Genomic DNA, 13,986 nt, shown 5'->3' with positions numbered 1-13,986 from the left:
TGAAAGAGAGAGGCATCATGTCTTCTCTAAGCAGAATTAGGTATGGTATTACCTGTGTAGGAGCGAGGCGCAGGTGTAATCCTCTGATCAGCATGCTGCCCCTGTCCCTGGGCTGTAGGTGGACCGTCCGCCCCACGCTGCGATTGGGCTGGCGCTGATGAGGGTCTTAGTGAGCCGGGGTTGGAGTGCCTGGATGTGCCTGGCGACGCAGCCAGGAGATAAGCCTGACTTAGCGTTGGTACGCGCGAACGCCGTGAACGTGCCACAATATGGACGCTACCGCCGCCGTGTACAGTGTTTTCCACTAGTGCCGGCTATACACCTGATTACAGACTGATTTTCAGCCTATTACTTTTTCCACTTAAATTAACTTTGTATTTCAGCAATATGATTGGCCGTTCATTCCAAGCGACACCACGCTCCTGTGAGTCATAACTTATTGAGCAGTACATGAGTTGATGCCTTCACATGTCCGGGCCAGTAGAAAATCTATTCGGGCCAGTAGAATGTTTTTTCTTTTTTGGGACCCTTGCGTGTTTCATATGTAGCCACGGAGTGGTGACACATAGGCTATTTACTGTGCTTTGATTGATGAACAGCAACCCCTTCTCTTCCTGTCCTCCCCATTTCTTCCTCTACTCCTCCTCTCGTCTCTTGGACGCCCTCCTCTCCTCTCTAATCTCCTCTCACCCCTCAAGGCCATATCCATCCTTTATAGCCGGGTGTCATCTCTCAGCCTCTTCTTCTCCTCACAATGCTCTTATAGATATGTCATGACTAACAGAAATAAGAGCAGTGAATATGATGAAGTTAATCAGAGAACCTTAGGGTAACAGTTTAAATTAAGTAACAACGCCAAAGAGATTTTAATCTGATGGCACACTGTATATCCCTTGTGTTCTAGCGATATTTAACACTCCGGTAACCAAGCTAAGTATTTCAATGTGCTGTTTAAATCTGATGATGACACAGAATATCACCTGTATGCTAACGATATCTCACTCTCTTTGTGACCACTTGTTCCATCTCTTCTCAGAGCTTCTTTGATGGATGGGATGTCACCAAGAAGAAGGACAAGACTAAAGGGAGACATGACAGTTTGCTGGGGCGTAAGTACTGTTCAGACCTTCGCTCTGGAATGGAGTGGTATGCCATATATGGAAGAACATTTACAGGAAAGCTACTGGAACTTAATTGTGTTTAAAATTAGTGTACCAATTATAACCTGTCCTTAAATCAGTTGCTATTAACAACCACTACTTTAAAAAAAAAAAAAGCTTTGTTTTGTTGAACCTCTTTGTTAGTCTCACTTTAAAATAGATTATATCTCAAAAGACTTCCTGGTTAAATAAAGCTGACATAAAAGTCCCTCTCTCTTGTTGATGATCTCTCCCCTGTAGATGATCGTCACCGAGTCAAGCTACACTCCCTCCTAGCAGACCCCAACTCTGACTATGTCAATGCCAACTACATAGACGTAAGTTACCCTCTCCCTCTCTCCTGCTCTCTCTCCCTCCCTCTTCTTTCTACATCAACGTAAGTTTCCCTCCCTCTTCTCTCTCTCTCTTCTCTTTACGTAGACTTAAGTTACTCGCTCTTTTTTCCTCTGTCTCGCCCTCCCTCTTTCACGCTTTCTCTTCCTCTCTCTACCTCCCTCTTTCACTCCCCCTCCCCGCTCCTCCTCCTCAGTCTGTACTGTCTCTGCCCACAGTTGCTCTTAAACTGAGACTCAGCCGTACGATCAGCTGTGGGAACCAAAGTTATTGCAGAGTGACTTACGATGTAAGAGGCTACACTTGTGAGCATCAACACAGCATCTGAGCATGTGCACGGGAGTTGGCTTTACTCTATTGCAATGTGATAGCTGTGTGACAACAACTGCTGCAGAGATGAGTCTCTCGCCTCATGCGGAACACTGCCTGATATTGTAATGCTAACTCTGTATTGTTGAGTCTTCCTTTAATTCCCGATCCCTCCCGTGAGAGCTGTGTGTCTGGCCCAGTGCTAGAGAAAGGCTAAAGGAGGGGGTAATGTAGTCTCTCTCAGCAGATGTCTGTAGTCTGGCCACAGGAAGGAGAGACTCTTGGGTAATGTAGTCTATCCCAGCATCAGTTTGTAGTCTGGCCACAGCTGGCAGGCTAGTGTACAGTATCTAAGGATGTCTAGCTCATTGTTCCAGTCTATAGGAACTCCAGTCCAAAGTGTGTGAGGATGTGACATCTAGAATCTGATCCGAGTATTGTCCTGTATCTGTATCTCCCTGGGAGAATTGTGTTATGTGTATGGCCCAGTGCAGGAGAAGTGAGAGACTCCTACTGTACTGTGTGTGTACAGGTAGTCTCTCCCAACAACCCTTTCTGGGCTTGCCTCAGTTGGCTGGCCAGTACACTGTGTCTAAGGATGTGACAGTGAGGATATCCACTTAAAGAGGATTGTCCCCTCAACCTGGCATTGTCCTTTCTCCTTATCCCTGTGGGTACCGGAATGGATACAGGATTTGAGATAGACATCGTCTCAGTAACACCATAAGATCCCATAAGATCCTATAAAATCCTATAAGCTAGGAGTCTTTGTCCTCTGTGACAGATGACGACTTGACCAAAGGCTCTCCTAAGTCGACTCCAAGCGGCGTCTCGCTCTGTTTGATGATATCAAATGTCTGATCCTGTTCATTTGGTGTTCAGTTAGTTGGGATCTCACCTGTTCAGCTCCAGTGACTCTCATCCAGGAAGCCTTATCCAAGCCCAGTACCAGTTCATACCTCATCCCAGATACTATCTCTCCCAGGTCTGTGTCAAAGCTGTACAGCTAGTACTGTAGCTAGTGTTGGAGGAATATCCACTTTGTGTGCTTTAGCTAGGGCCAAGCAGTGAGTGAGTATGTGTGCTTGTGTGTGTGTGTGTGTGTGTGTGTGTGTGTGCGTGTGCGTGTGTGCATATGCGGAGGCGTTGCTGAATACGCACGCAGGTCAGGTAAAGGTGGCGTTCACAAAAACCTATTTTAGAAATTATTTATCTTTGTTGAGCAGGAAATAGCGTACAGCGTTCGATTGCGTTAGTCTCCCTCAATTATTGATTGTTTCATCATCGTGTTGTTTAACAAAATAAGATTTAAGAGAAATAAATAAGTAGAAAGGAGAAGCTAAAATGGATAGAAAATAAGAAGTCAAATGAAAAGGTCAAATGGACAGAAAATAAAAAGGTCAAATGAGCACTGAGTCAGTAGGTGGAGGTGAAGGAGAATGTTTTTGTGTTAGAGCTCATGAAGAGTGTTCTGCCCGTTCACCCTCTCTTGCCCTTTGGAAGGGCTCTTGTTCCTCTCTTGCCCTTTGGAAGGGCTCTTGTTCCATGCTCCGTTCACCCTCCTCTTGTCCTATTTGAAAGCTACATTAGCATATGGGCCCTGCAAGGACATCTGCATCATTGATAAGGCTGTCTATACCGCTGCCTGCATGTCGTGGCAGGACCCTGACTAGCCTTCCCGCTAGGCTAACCCGCCCCCAGACGCCATACTAAATGATTGTGAGGAGGAGTAGGGAGGAATGGGGGGTGAACGGAGAGATGAGGGGTGGAATTAAGGGTCCATTGCCGTTCTGCTGTTCTTCAGAAAGTTTAAATGGAAAAGCAGCACCCTCTCTCGTTCTGATTCGGGTTAACCTAACTGTTTTCATGGATGGTGGGGCTTGGGTTTGACTAGATAGAAGGAGGAGGAGGGTTGCGTCGTAGTAAAAGTGTAGCATGTTTGGTTCACTTACTGTTCCGTGACCACTCCACACAACAGGAAGTTGAAGAAAAAAGCTTTGGTTTCTACGTCTTTGCCATGGCAACAAGTGTGAGGTGTGAGGGTTTACACATACTGTTTCTCCACTGGTAGTGTGAAACAATCTCTCTCTCTCTCCCACTCTCTTTCTCTTCTTTTCTCTCTGTCGCTCTGTCTTTCTCGCTCTCTCTAACCTCTGAGTTCTCTCCTATCCCCCTGTTCTTTAATAATAATAATTAGCTTATTTTTCCTTGCTTCCTTCTTTCTTTCTCTCTTTCTCCTTCACTCTTTTCTCAACCTTTGGGGCCTCTTAGATCCGGATAAACAGGGAAGTAAGTACTACTACTTCTCTTTCTTTCCCATCTATCCTCCCGCTCACCTCTGCGTACCCCCTTACTTCCTTCCATCGCTCCACCACTTTCTAATCTCTCCATCTCTGACACCCCCAGCCCCAGGCACCAGCTGCTCCCCAGAGTTTAATTTAGCCAAACTTGCTTCGCTACACCACTACACTCACTCTCATCTGCAGCCAGACTAGACTCACCTAGAGTTAGGGATTTGTATTAGGTCTGTCTGCCCCCCCCCGTCACAGCAGAGATGACACAAAGCTTGTCTTACTGCAGGCAAGTCTGTCCCAATAGACAGAACCAGCAGTTAGAGCTTTATATTACATATCACACTGTCCCCCATCAGAAATGGCACAAAGGAACCAATGGGAGCAGCACAGTCTAAGGTTGCATCCTAAATGGCACCCTACTACTTATACACTGCGCTACTTTTTGCCGTTCTATTCCCTATATAGTTAATTACTTATCTTCGACCGCATAGTGGGCTATCTATCTAAGTCAAACTAGATAGGTTTGAAGGGGGTCCAACTTGCTGTGGAAGAAGAGAAAATGTAAAGCGAGAGATTGCCAACTTCAAACTTCGTCTTGGCTTTCTTCTTGTGGCAACTTGCTTTCCGTCCCATCATGTTGTGGCGCTGTGATGTGATGGATTTTGTCATGGTTTATGTGTGGTGGTGAGAATGAGATAAAAGTATTTTTTTATGAAGTTATTTTTCATCATTTTGTATTTCACACTGCTTGATGTGATGCTGTCTGTGGTGGTTGCCTAGGTGACAGACAGGAAGCACACACAGACACGGTCATCCATCTCCCCTCCCCTCCTCTTTGTGTGGCATGGCACTTATGGAATGGGATAAAGTGTTTGTGTATTCCCTTATAGCCAGGAGTGATGAGGGGATCATGCCCAGGGCTGGAGGATTTGTCTTGCTTTACATTCTCCACACACACACCGACCATGAATAGCCAGCCCATCTGACAGTGTCCAGGCTGGATCATAGCCGCATTAATGAGAGAGAGAGAGAGAGAGAGAGAGAGAGAGAGAGAGAGAGAGAGAGAGAGAGAGAGAGAGAGAGAGAGAGAGAGAGAGAGAGAGAGAGACTTTGCCTCAAATGATTATAATTTCCCTTTTGTAGTTTATTATTCTTCTATACCTGAACAGATAACGGCCAAATGCTGCCTGAACAAAGAAAAAGCTAATTGGTAGGAAGCTGCCCATTGACAAGATTACGCTCCCTCTCTCTAGACAAGTAGGGCTGCTGTAGAGAATTGTCCTTTAGCTACCTGTTATCAGTCCAACTTTTACAATATGAAAACATTCTAATATGAAAACCACTTAGTATTATATCTAGGTGGAAGATGAATACAACGCAAGCTCCACTACATACAGTTGTGGTCCTCTGTAGCTCAGCTCAGAGCATGCTCAGAGCATGGCGCTTGTAACGCCAAGGTAGTGGGTTCGATCCCCGGGACCACCCATACACAAAAATGTATGCACGCATGACTGTAAGTCGCTTTGGATAAAAGCGTCTGCTAAATGGCATATTATTATTATATTATTGAAGTCGGAAGTTTACATACACCTTAGCCAAATACATTTAAACTCAGTTTTTCACAATTCCTGACATTTAATCCAAGTAAAAATTCCCTGTCTTCGGTCAGTTAGGATCACCACTTTATTTTAAGAATGTGAAATGTCAGAATAATAGTAGAGAGAATGATTTATTTCAGCTTTTATTTATTTAATCACATTCTCAGTGGGTCAGAAGTTTACATACACTCAATTAGTATTTGGTAGCATTGCCTTTAAATTGTTTAACTTGGGTCAAATGTTTCGGGTAGCCTTCCACAAGCTTCCCCCAATAAATTGGGTGAATTTTGGCCCATTCCTCCTGACAGAGCTGGTGTAACTGAGTCAGGTTTGTAGGCCTCCTTGCTCGCACACGCTTTTTCAGTCCTGCCCACAAATGTCTATAGGATTGAGGTCAGGGGTTTGTGATGGCCACTCCAATACCTTGACTTTGTTGTCCTTACGCCATTTTGCCACAACTTTGGAAGTATGCTTGGGGTCATTGTCCATTTGGAAAACCCATTTGCGACCAAGCTTTAACTTCATGACTGATATCTTGAGATGTTGCTTCAATAAATCCACATAATTGCCCTTCCTCATGATGCCATCTATTTTGTGAAGTGCACCAGTCCCTCCTGCAGCAAAGCACCCCCACAGCATGATGCTGCCACCCCCGTGCTTCACGGTTGGGATGGTGTTCTTCGGCTTGCAAGTGCCCTCTTTTTTCTCCAAAAATAACGATGGTCATTATGGCCAAACAGTTCTATTTTCCAGAGGACATTTCTCCAAAAAGTATGATCTTTGTCCCCATGTGCAGTTGCAAACCGTAGTCTTGCTTTTTTATGCCGGTTTTGGAGCAGTGGCTTCTTCCTTGCTGAGCGGCCTTTCAGGTTATGTCGATATAGGACTCATTTTACTGTGGATATAGATACTTTTGTACCTGTTTCCTCCAGCATCTTCACCAGGTCCTTTGCTGTTGTTCTGGGATTAATATGCACTTTTCACACCAAAGTATGTTCATCTCTAGGAGACAGAACGCGTCTCCTTCCTGAGCGGTATGACAGCTGCGTGGTCCCATGGTGTTTATACTTGCGTACTATTGTTTGTACAGATGAACGTGGTACCTTCAGGCGTTTGGAAATTGCTCCCTAGGATGAACCAGACTTGTGGAGGTCTACCATTTTTTTCTGAGGTCTTGGCTCATTTCTTTTGATTTTCCCATGATGTCAAGCAAAGAGGCACTGAGTTTGAAGGTAGGCCTTGAAATACATCCACAGGTTCACCTCCGATTGACTCAAATTATGTCAATTAGCCTATCAGAAGCTTCTAAAGCCATTACATTTTCTGGAATTTTCCAAGCTGTTTAAAGGCACAGTCAACTTAGTGTATGTAAACTTCTGACCCACTGGAATTGTGATACAGTGAATTATAAGTGAAATAATCTGTCTGTAAACAATTGTTGGAAAAATTACTTGTGTCATGCACAAAGTAGATGTCCTAACCGACTTGCCAAAACTATAGTTTGTTAACAAGACATTTGTGGAGTGGTTGAAAAACGATACAACCTAAGTGTATGTAAACTTCCGACTTCAACTGTATACAGTGTCATTCAATACCAGATCAAAATTAAGAGAGGAGACAGGGGGATGGGGTTGGTTCTGTATAGTGACTCCAGTGACTGGTGTTTACACTGTGCTACTCTGATGATCAACTGTCTCTCTTTCTCTCTCTTTCTTTCTTCCTCTACATCTCTTTCTCTTTTTTTACAGGGGTACCAGCGATCAAACCACTTCATAGCCACCCAAGGTGAGTGCCCTTGGAATTGCTTTTCAGAAATCAATAACTGGTAATATACCGTATTCTTTGTGTGTACTGTATGTGTGTGCATGCACAGCCAAGCCTCCCAGTTGTTGATATTAAAATAATGATTTGAATTATTAATGTGTAAACGCCAGTGGAGGATGCTGAGGGGAGGACGGCTCATAATAATGGCTGGAACGGAGCAAATGGAATGTCTCTCTCTCTCTCTCACACCACACCACACCATACCACACATACATATATACACACACTGGCTGGTTTTCCATCACGTTCTGTATCTGGGTAAATGTTTCTACAACCTGAACACCACTTCTCTCTACCGTTAGTCACATAGGCCTACTGATTGTGATTCTGTTACAGCACAGTAGCTGTAGCTCTCTGTGAAGTATCTGTGTGTCTCTCCTCCCTTCAGTCTGTGCATAGTTCTCCTCCTCCCCCAAGTCAGGACCTAGAACATGGATTCCCCAAACATACACACACTCACAGATATATATTATTTATTCTTCCTTAGCTCTGATCTTATTAGTTTAGTATGTGATTCCCCTCTGGTGTCTTTCCCACTTTCTTTTTGGTCCCTATTCCCACCGCTCCGCACAAGGAAGATTTCAGCTCACTTGCTCTTAAACCTCTCTGTCTTTCTCTTTCTTTCTTTCACACTCTCTCTCTCTCGCTCTCTCGCTCTCTCGCTCTCTCGCTCTCTCGCTCTCTCTCTCTCTCTCTCTCTCTCTCTCTCTCTCTCTCAATTCAATTCAATTTCAATTTAAGGGCTTTATTGGCATGGGAAACGTGTGTTAACATTGCCAAAGCAAGTGAAGTAGATAGTAAACAAAAGTGAAATAAACAATAAATATTAACAGTAAACATTACACTCAGAAGTTTCAAAAGAATAAAGACATTTCAAATGTCATATTATGTATATATACAGTGTTGTAACAATGTGCAAATAGTTAAAGTACAAATGGGAAAATAAATAAACATAAATATGGGTTGTATTTACAATGGTGTTTGTTCTTCACTGGTTGCCCTTTTCTTGTGGCAACAGGTCACAAATCTTGCAGCTGTGATGGCACACTGTGGTTTTTCACCCAGTAGATAAGGGAGTTTATCAAAATTGGGTTTGTTTTCGAATTCTTTGTGGATCGCTGTAATCTGAGGGAAATATGTGTCTCTAATATGGTCATACATTTGGCAGGAGGTTAGGAAGTGCAGCTCAGTTTCCACCTCATTTTGTGGGCAGTGTGCACATAGCCTGTCTTCTCTTGAGAGCCAGGTCTGCCTACGGCGGCCTTTCTCAATAGCAAGGCTATGCTCACTGAGTCTGTACATAGTCAAAGCTTTCCTTAAGTTTGGGTCAGTCACAGTGGTCAAGTATTCTGCCACTGTGTACTCTCTGTTTAGGGCCAAATAGCATTCTAGTTTGCTCTGTTTTTTTGTTTGTTCTTTCCAATGTGTCAAGTAATTCTCTTTTTGTTTTCTCATGATTTGGTTGGGTCTAGTTGTGTTGTTGTTGTTGTTGTTGTTGTTGTCCTGGGGCTGTGTGGGGTCTGTTTGTGTTTGTGAACAGAGCCCCAGGACAAGCTTACTTAGGGGACTCTTCTCCAAGTTCATCTCTCTGTAGGTGATGGCTTTGTTATGGAAGGTTTGGGAATCGCTTCCTTTTAAGTGGTTATAGAATTTAACGGCTCTTTTCTGGATTTTGATAATTAGCGGGTATTGGCCTAATTCTGCTCTGCATGCATTATTTGGTGTTTTACGTTGTACACGGAGGATGTTTTTGCAGAATTCTGCATGCAGAGTCTCAATTTGGTGTTTGTCCCATTTTGTGAATTCTTGGTTGGTGAGCGGACCCCAGACCTCAGAACCATAAAGGGCAATGGGTTCTATAACTGATTCAAGTATTTTTAGCCAGATCCTAATTGGTATGTCAAATTTTATGTTCCTTTTGATGGCATAGAAGGCCCTTCTTGCCTTGTCTCTCAGATCGTTCACAGCTTTGTGGAAGTTACCTGTGGCGCTGATGTTTAGGCCGAGGTATATATAGTTTTTTGTGTGCTCTAGGGCAACGGTGTCTAGATGGAATTTGTATTTGTGGTCCTGGTAACTGGACCTTTTTTGGAACACCATTATTTTTGTCTTACTGAGATTTACTGTCAGGGCCCAGGTCTGACAGAATCTGTGCAGAAGATCTAGGTGCTGCTGTAGGCCCTCCTTGGTTGGTGACAGAAGCACCAGATCGTCAGCAAACAGAAGACATTTGACTTCAGATTCTAGTAGGGTGAGGCCGGGTGCTGCAGACTGTTCTAGTGCCCTCGCCAATTCGTTGATATATATGTTGAAGAGGGTGGGGCTTAAACTGCATCCCTGTCTCACCCCACGGCCCTGTGGAAAGAAATGTGTGTGTTTTTTGCCAATTTTAACCGCACACTTGTTGTTTGTGTACATGGATTTTATAATGTCGTATGTTTTTCCCCCAACCCCACTTTCCATCAATTTGTATAGCAGACCCTCATGCCAAATTGAGTCAAAAGCTTTTTTGAAATCAACAAAGCATGAGAAGACTTTGCCTTTGTTTTACATTTACATTTACATTTACATTTTAGTCATTTAGCAGACGCTCTTATCCAGAGCGACTTACAGGAGCAATTAGGGTTAAGTGCCTTGCTCAAGGGCACATTTACGTCATTTAGCAGACGCTCTTAGCAGGCCAGAGGTGGATGAACGCAATGCCCTCGTTTGGGTGTAGGGACTGATCAGAGCCCGAAGGTACAGAGGTGCCGTTCCCCTCACTGCTCCATAGGCAAGCACCATGGTCTTGTAACGGATGCGAGCTTCAACTGGAAGCCAGTGGAGTGTGCGGAGGAGGGGGGTGACGTGAGAGAACTTGGGAAGGTTGAACACCAGACGGGCTGCGGCGTTCTGGATGAGTTGTAGGGGGTTTAATGGCACAGGCAGGGAGGCCAGCCAACAGCGAGTTGCAGTAATCCAGACGGGAGATGACAAGTGCCTGGATTAGGACCTGTGCCGCTTCCTGCGTAAGGCAGGGTCGTACTCTCCGAATGTTGTAGAGCATGAACCTGCAGGAGCGGGTCACCGCCTTGATGTTAGCGGAGAACGACAGGGTGTTGTCCAGGGTCACGCCAAGGCTCTTCGCACTCTGGGAGGAGGACACAACGGAGTTGTCAACCGTGATGGCGAGATCATGGAACGGGCAGTCCTTCCCCGGGAGGAAGAGCAGCTCCGTCTTGCCAGGGTTCAGCTTGAGGTGGTGATCCGTCATCCATACTGATATGTCTGCCAGACATGCAGAGATGCGTTGGTTTGCGTTGGTATGCGTTGGTTTGTTTGTTTGTCAATTAGGGTGTGCAGGGTGAATACGTGGTCTGTCGTACGGTAATTTGGTAAAAAGCCAATTTGACATTTGCTCAGTACATTGTTTTCACTGAGGAAATGAACTAGTCTGCTGTTAATGATAATGCAGAGGATTTTCCCAAGGTTGCTGTTGACGCATATCCCACGGTAGTTATTGGGGTCAAATTTGTCTCCACTTTTGTGGATTGGGGTGATCAGTCCTTGGTTCCAGATGTTGGGGAAGATGCCAGAGCTAAGGATGATGTTAAAGAGTTTAAGTATAGCTAATTGAAATTTGTGGTCTGTATATTTGATCATTTCATTGAGGATACCATCAACACCACAGGACTTTTTGGGTTGGAGGGTTTGTATTTTATCCTGTAGTTTATTCAATGTAATTGGAGAATCCAGTGGGTTCTGGTAGTCTTTAATAGTTGATTCTAAGATTTGCATTTGATCATGTATATTTTTTTGCTGTTTGTTCTCTCGCTCTCGCTCTCGCTCTCGCTCTCTCTCGCGCTCTCTCTCTCTCTCGCGCTCTCTCTCGCTCTCTCTCACACACAAACACTTATACACACGTTTATGCATACATATTACATAGCCACTGGCATACACAAATGTGTCTCTGTTCTCTAACTGAGACAGACTGAATACATTTTAGAATTCATGGTATAAAAAAAAAGCCAGGAGGCCAGATGAGGTTGACTACCACAGTGTGCCTTCAGAAAGTATTAATATCCCTTGACTTATTCCACATTTTGTTAAAGTCTGAATTCAAAATGATTAAATAGTTGTTTTTGCTCACTCATCAACACATAGTACCCCATAATGACAAAGTGAAAACATGTTTTTAGAATCTTTAGCAAATTAATTAAAAATGACGTACAGAAATATCTAATTTACGTAAGTATTCACACCCCTGAGCCAGTACTTTGTAGAAGCACATTTGGCGGCGATTACAGCAGTCTGTTTTTTTGGGTAAGTCTCTAAGAGCTTTGCACACCTGGATTGTACAATATTTGCCCATTATTCTTTTTTAAATTCTTCAAGCTCTGTCAAGTTGATTGTTGATTATTGCTAGACAGACATTTTCATGTCTTGCCATAGATTTTCAACCGATTTAAGTCCGAACTGTAACTAGGCCACTCAGGAACATTCAATGTTGTCTTGGTAAGCAACTCCAGTATAGATTAGGCCTTGTGTTTTAGGTTATTGTCCTGCTGAAAGGTGAATTCGTCTCTCAGTATCTGTTGGAAAGCAGACTGAACCAGGTTTTCCTCAAGGATTTTGCCTGGGTTTATAGCTGTATTCTGTTTCTTTTTATCCCCAAAAAACTCCCTAGACCTTACCGATGACAAGCATACCCAAACATGATGCAGCCATCACCATACTTGAAAATATGTGACCGACCGGCTCGATTCATTTTGTGTTTTTTGCATTGTCTACACCCATTCAGCATCGTTCACACCCTTTTAAGCTTTAGCCCCACCCATCTCTTTAAGGATTCACATGTGAGGCTAGGTACTAAACAACCAAAGATTTCAAGACTAAAGGCTGGCTTATACACAGGTGTGTTCATACATTTTATCTGGAGTGCCAAAGTATGCTCTGGGCGTTCGTAAATTCAGAGCATTGTCAGATTGGCCGTTCGCAAATTCAGAGCGTTTCGCTCTCGGAGCTTCAGAGCGCACACTGGATGCTCTGGCCGAAAAGTATGGTTGATCCGAGCGTTCTGCCTAACAACAGCAGTTAAGCACCCAAGCTAACTGGCTAATGTTGGCTAGCTTGCTAGCTACTTCCAGACACAAATGAGAGAACAGCTCACTCTGACCATTTTACTCGACCTAGCAGAGCTGGTTAGGCTGTTTTTATGTTATCAAGAGCGTTGGTGACTGCAACTGTGCTGCTGGCAACAATTTAATTACCTTTTTTTGCCAACATTTACTGACACCGGCAATATTCAACGGGTGTTGAGCGTTCGTAAATTTGTCAGTTATTCTGCGCTCTGGCACACTCAGACGAGAATGCTCTGAAATCAGAGCGAATTTACCAGCTACGTCTATCGACAATTGTCGCAGTGACATCATAAACATTCTATTGAAATAGTTACTTGCATAGTAGAGTCTTTTGTTTAGACATGTAGCTAGCTAGCTAATCCCAACTCATAACGTTACTAACCTGCATGAATCTGCAGGTAGCTAACCAACCAGGTTCAATGTTAGCTAGCTAACATTAGGCTATGACTAGCAATGCAAATGGCTCTGAGATACGAATAATATTACTACACAGATCATACACGTAATGTAGCCAGCCAGCTAACGTTAGCTAGCTAGCTAACAGTACACTTTAACTTGAAATGAAAACGACTTTCTGACTAAATTAGAAACGTGTAATATCTGAAAATGTAGCTAGCTAGACTCTCTTACCCGTATACATGGATGGACGCTTCTCCCTCTCTGTCACGGATGCCATGGTTGCCCTTAGTTTGAAGATGTAATCCGGAGACATGTGTTTTACAACAGCCTTCTGTGTCTTCTCTTTTCGACTCCATCTGCATATTTGCAATCAAACGCCAGAATTTTCTCCTTAGCTATCATACTCTAATTACACTGATTTCAAAACTCGGTCCTCCAGAAAGTGGAGAGCAACACTTATGCAGTTATACTACGTGATTTCTTTCAAAAAAGCTGCGTTAGAAAGAATGACCTACACATACTGACCAGCTCATATTATAGACAGAAGCCTGCTACATGGCAGACCAATCCGAACTCATCTCTCGGCATGTCCAGCCTACTCATTATCTCAGCCAATCATGGCAAGCGGGAAGGTTGCTGTCTTTTTCTGTGGCTAAACCAACTAGGCTCGTAATTTTAACAATTGTATTCGTATTTACAGATGGCATGCAAGTTTGTTATTAAGGCACATGAAAGTTCACATGTTCCAGAAGGCATTTCTGCCAAAAAATGCATTTTGATGAAAAAAATAAAAGGTTTACGTTCAAATGGCTCCTGTGAAGTAGTGACGCGCGACATACGCCTAGTTTCCTGAAACGAGTCACATATACTGAACTAAAATACAAACGCAACATGTAAAGTGTTGGTCATGAGCTGAAATAAAAGATCCCCGAAATTTTCCATACGCACA

At 43.7% G+C, this 13,986-nt stretch overlaps 1 protein-coding gene across 12 annotated transcripts in view; it reads left to right on the top strand.

The window, feature by feature from the left end:
* The window catches only part of LOC121571935 (receptor-type tyrosine-protein phosphatase U-like), a 234,528-nt gene that overhangs the window by 199,556 nt on the left and 20,986 nt on the right, over window positions 1-13,986 (top strand). For 5 of the 12 annotated variants that reach the window (XM_045221993.1, XM_045221995.1, XM_045221991.1 and 2 more), the window contains 5 exons: window positions 1,037-1,109; window positions 1,401-1,477; window positions 1,690-1,782; window positions 4,074-4,091; window positions 7,443-7,479. In XM_045221993.1, the coding sequence (XP_045077928.1) occupies window positions 1,037-1,109; window positions 1,401-1,477; window positions 1,690-1,782; window positions 4,074-4,091; window positions 7,443-7,479 (298 nt within the window). The remainder of the gene's footprint in view (window positions 1-1,036; window positions 1,110-1,400; window positions 1,478-1,689; window positions 1,783-4,073; window positions 4,092-7,442; window positions 7,480-13,986) is intronic. The other 7 variants (XM_045221998.1, XM_041883733.2, XM_045221996.1 and 4 more) reach the window with 3 other exon arrangements.

Source organism: Coregonus clupeaformis, chromosome 8, assembly GCF_020615455.1.
Source record: "Coregonus clupeaformis isolate EN_2021a chromosome 8, ASM2061545v1, whole genome shotgun sequence".
Classification (NCBI taxonomy): Eukaryota; Metazoa; Chordata; class Actinopteri; order Salmoniformes; family Salmonidae; genus Coregonus; species Coregonus clupeaformis.
Note: the sequence above shows the minus strand (reverse complement) of the source record. Positions and strands in the feature narration are given on the sequence as shown.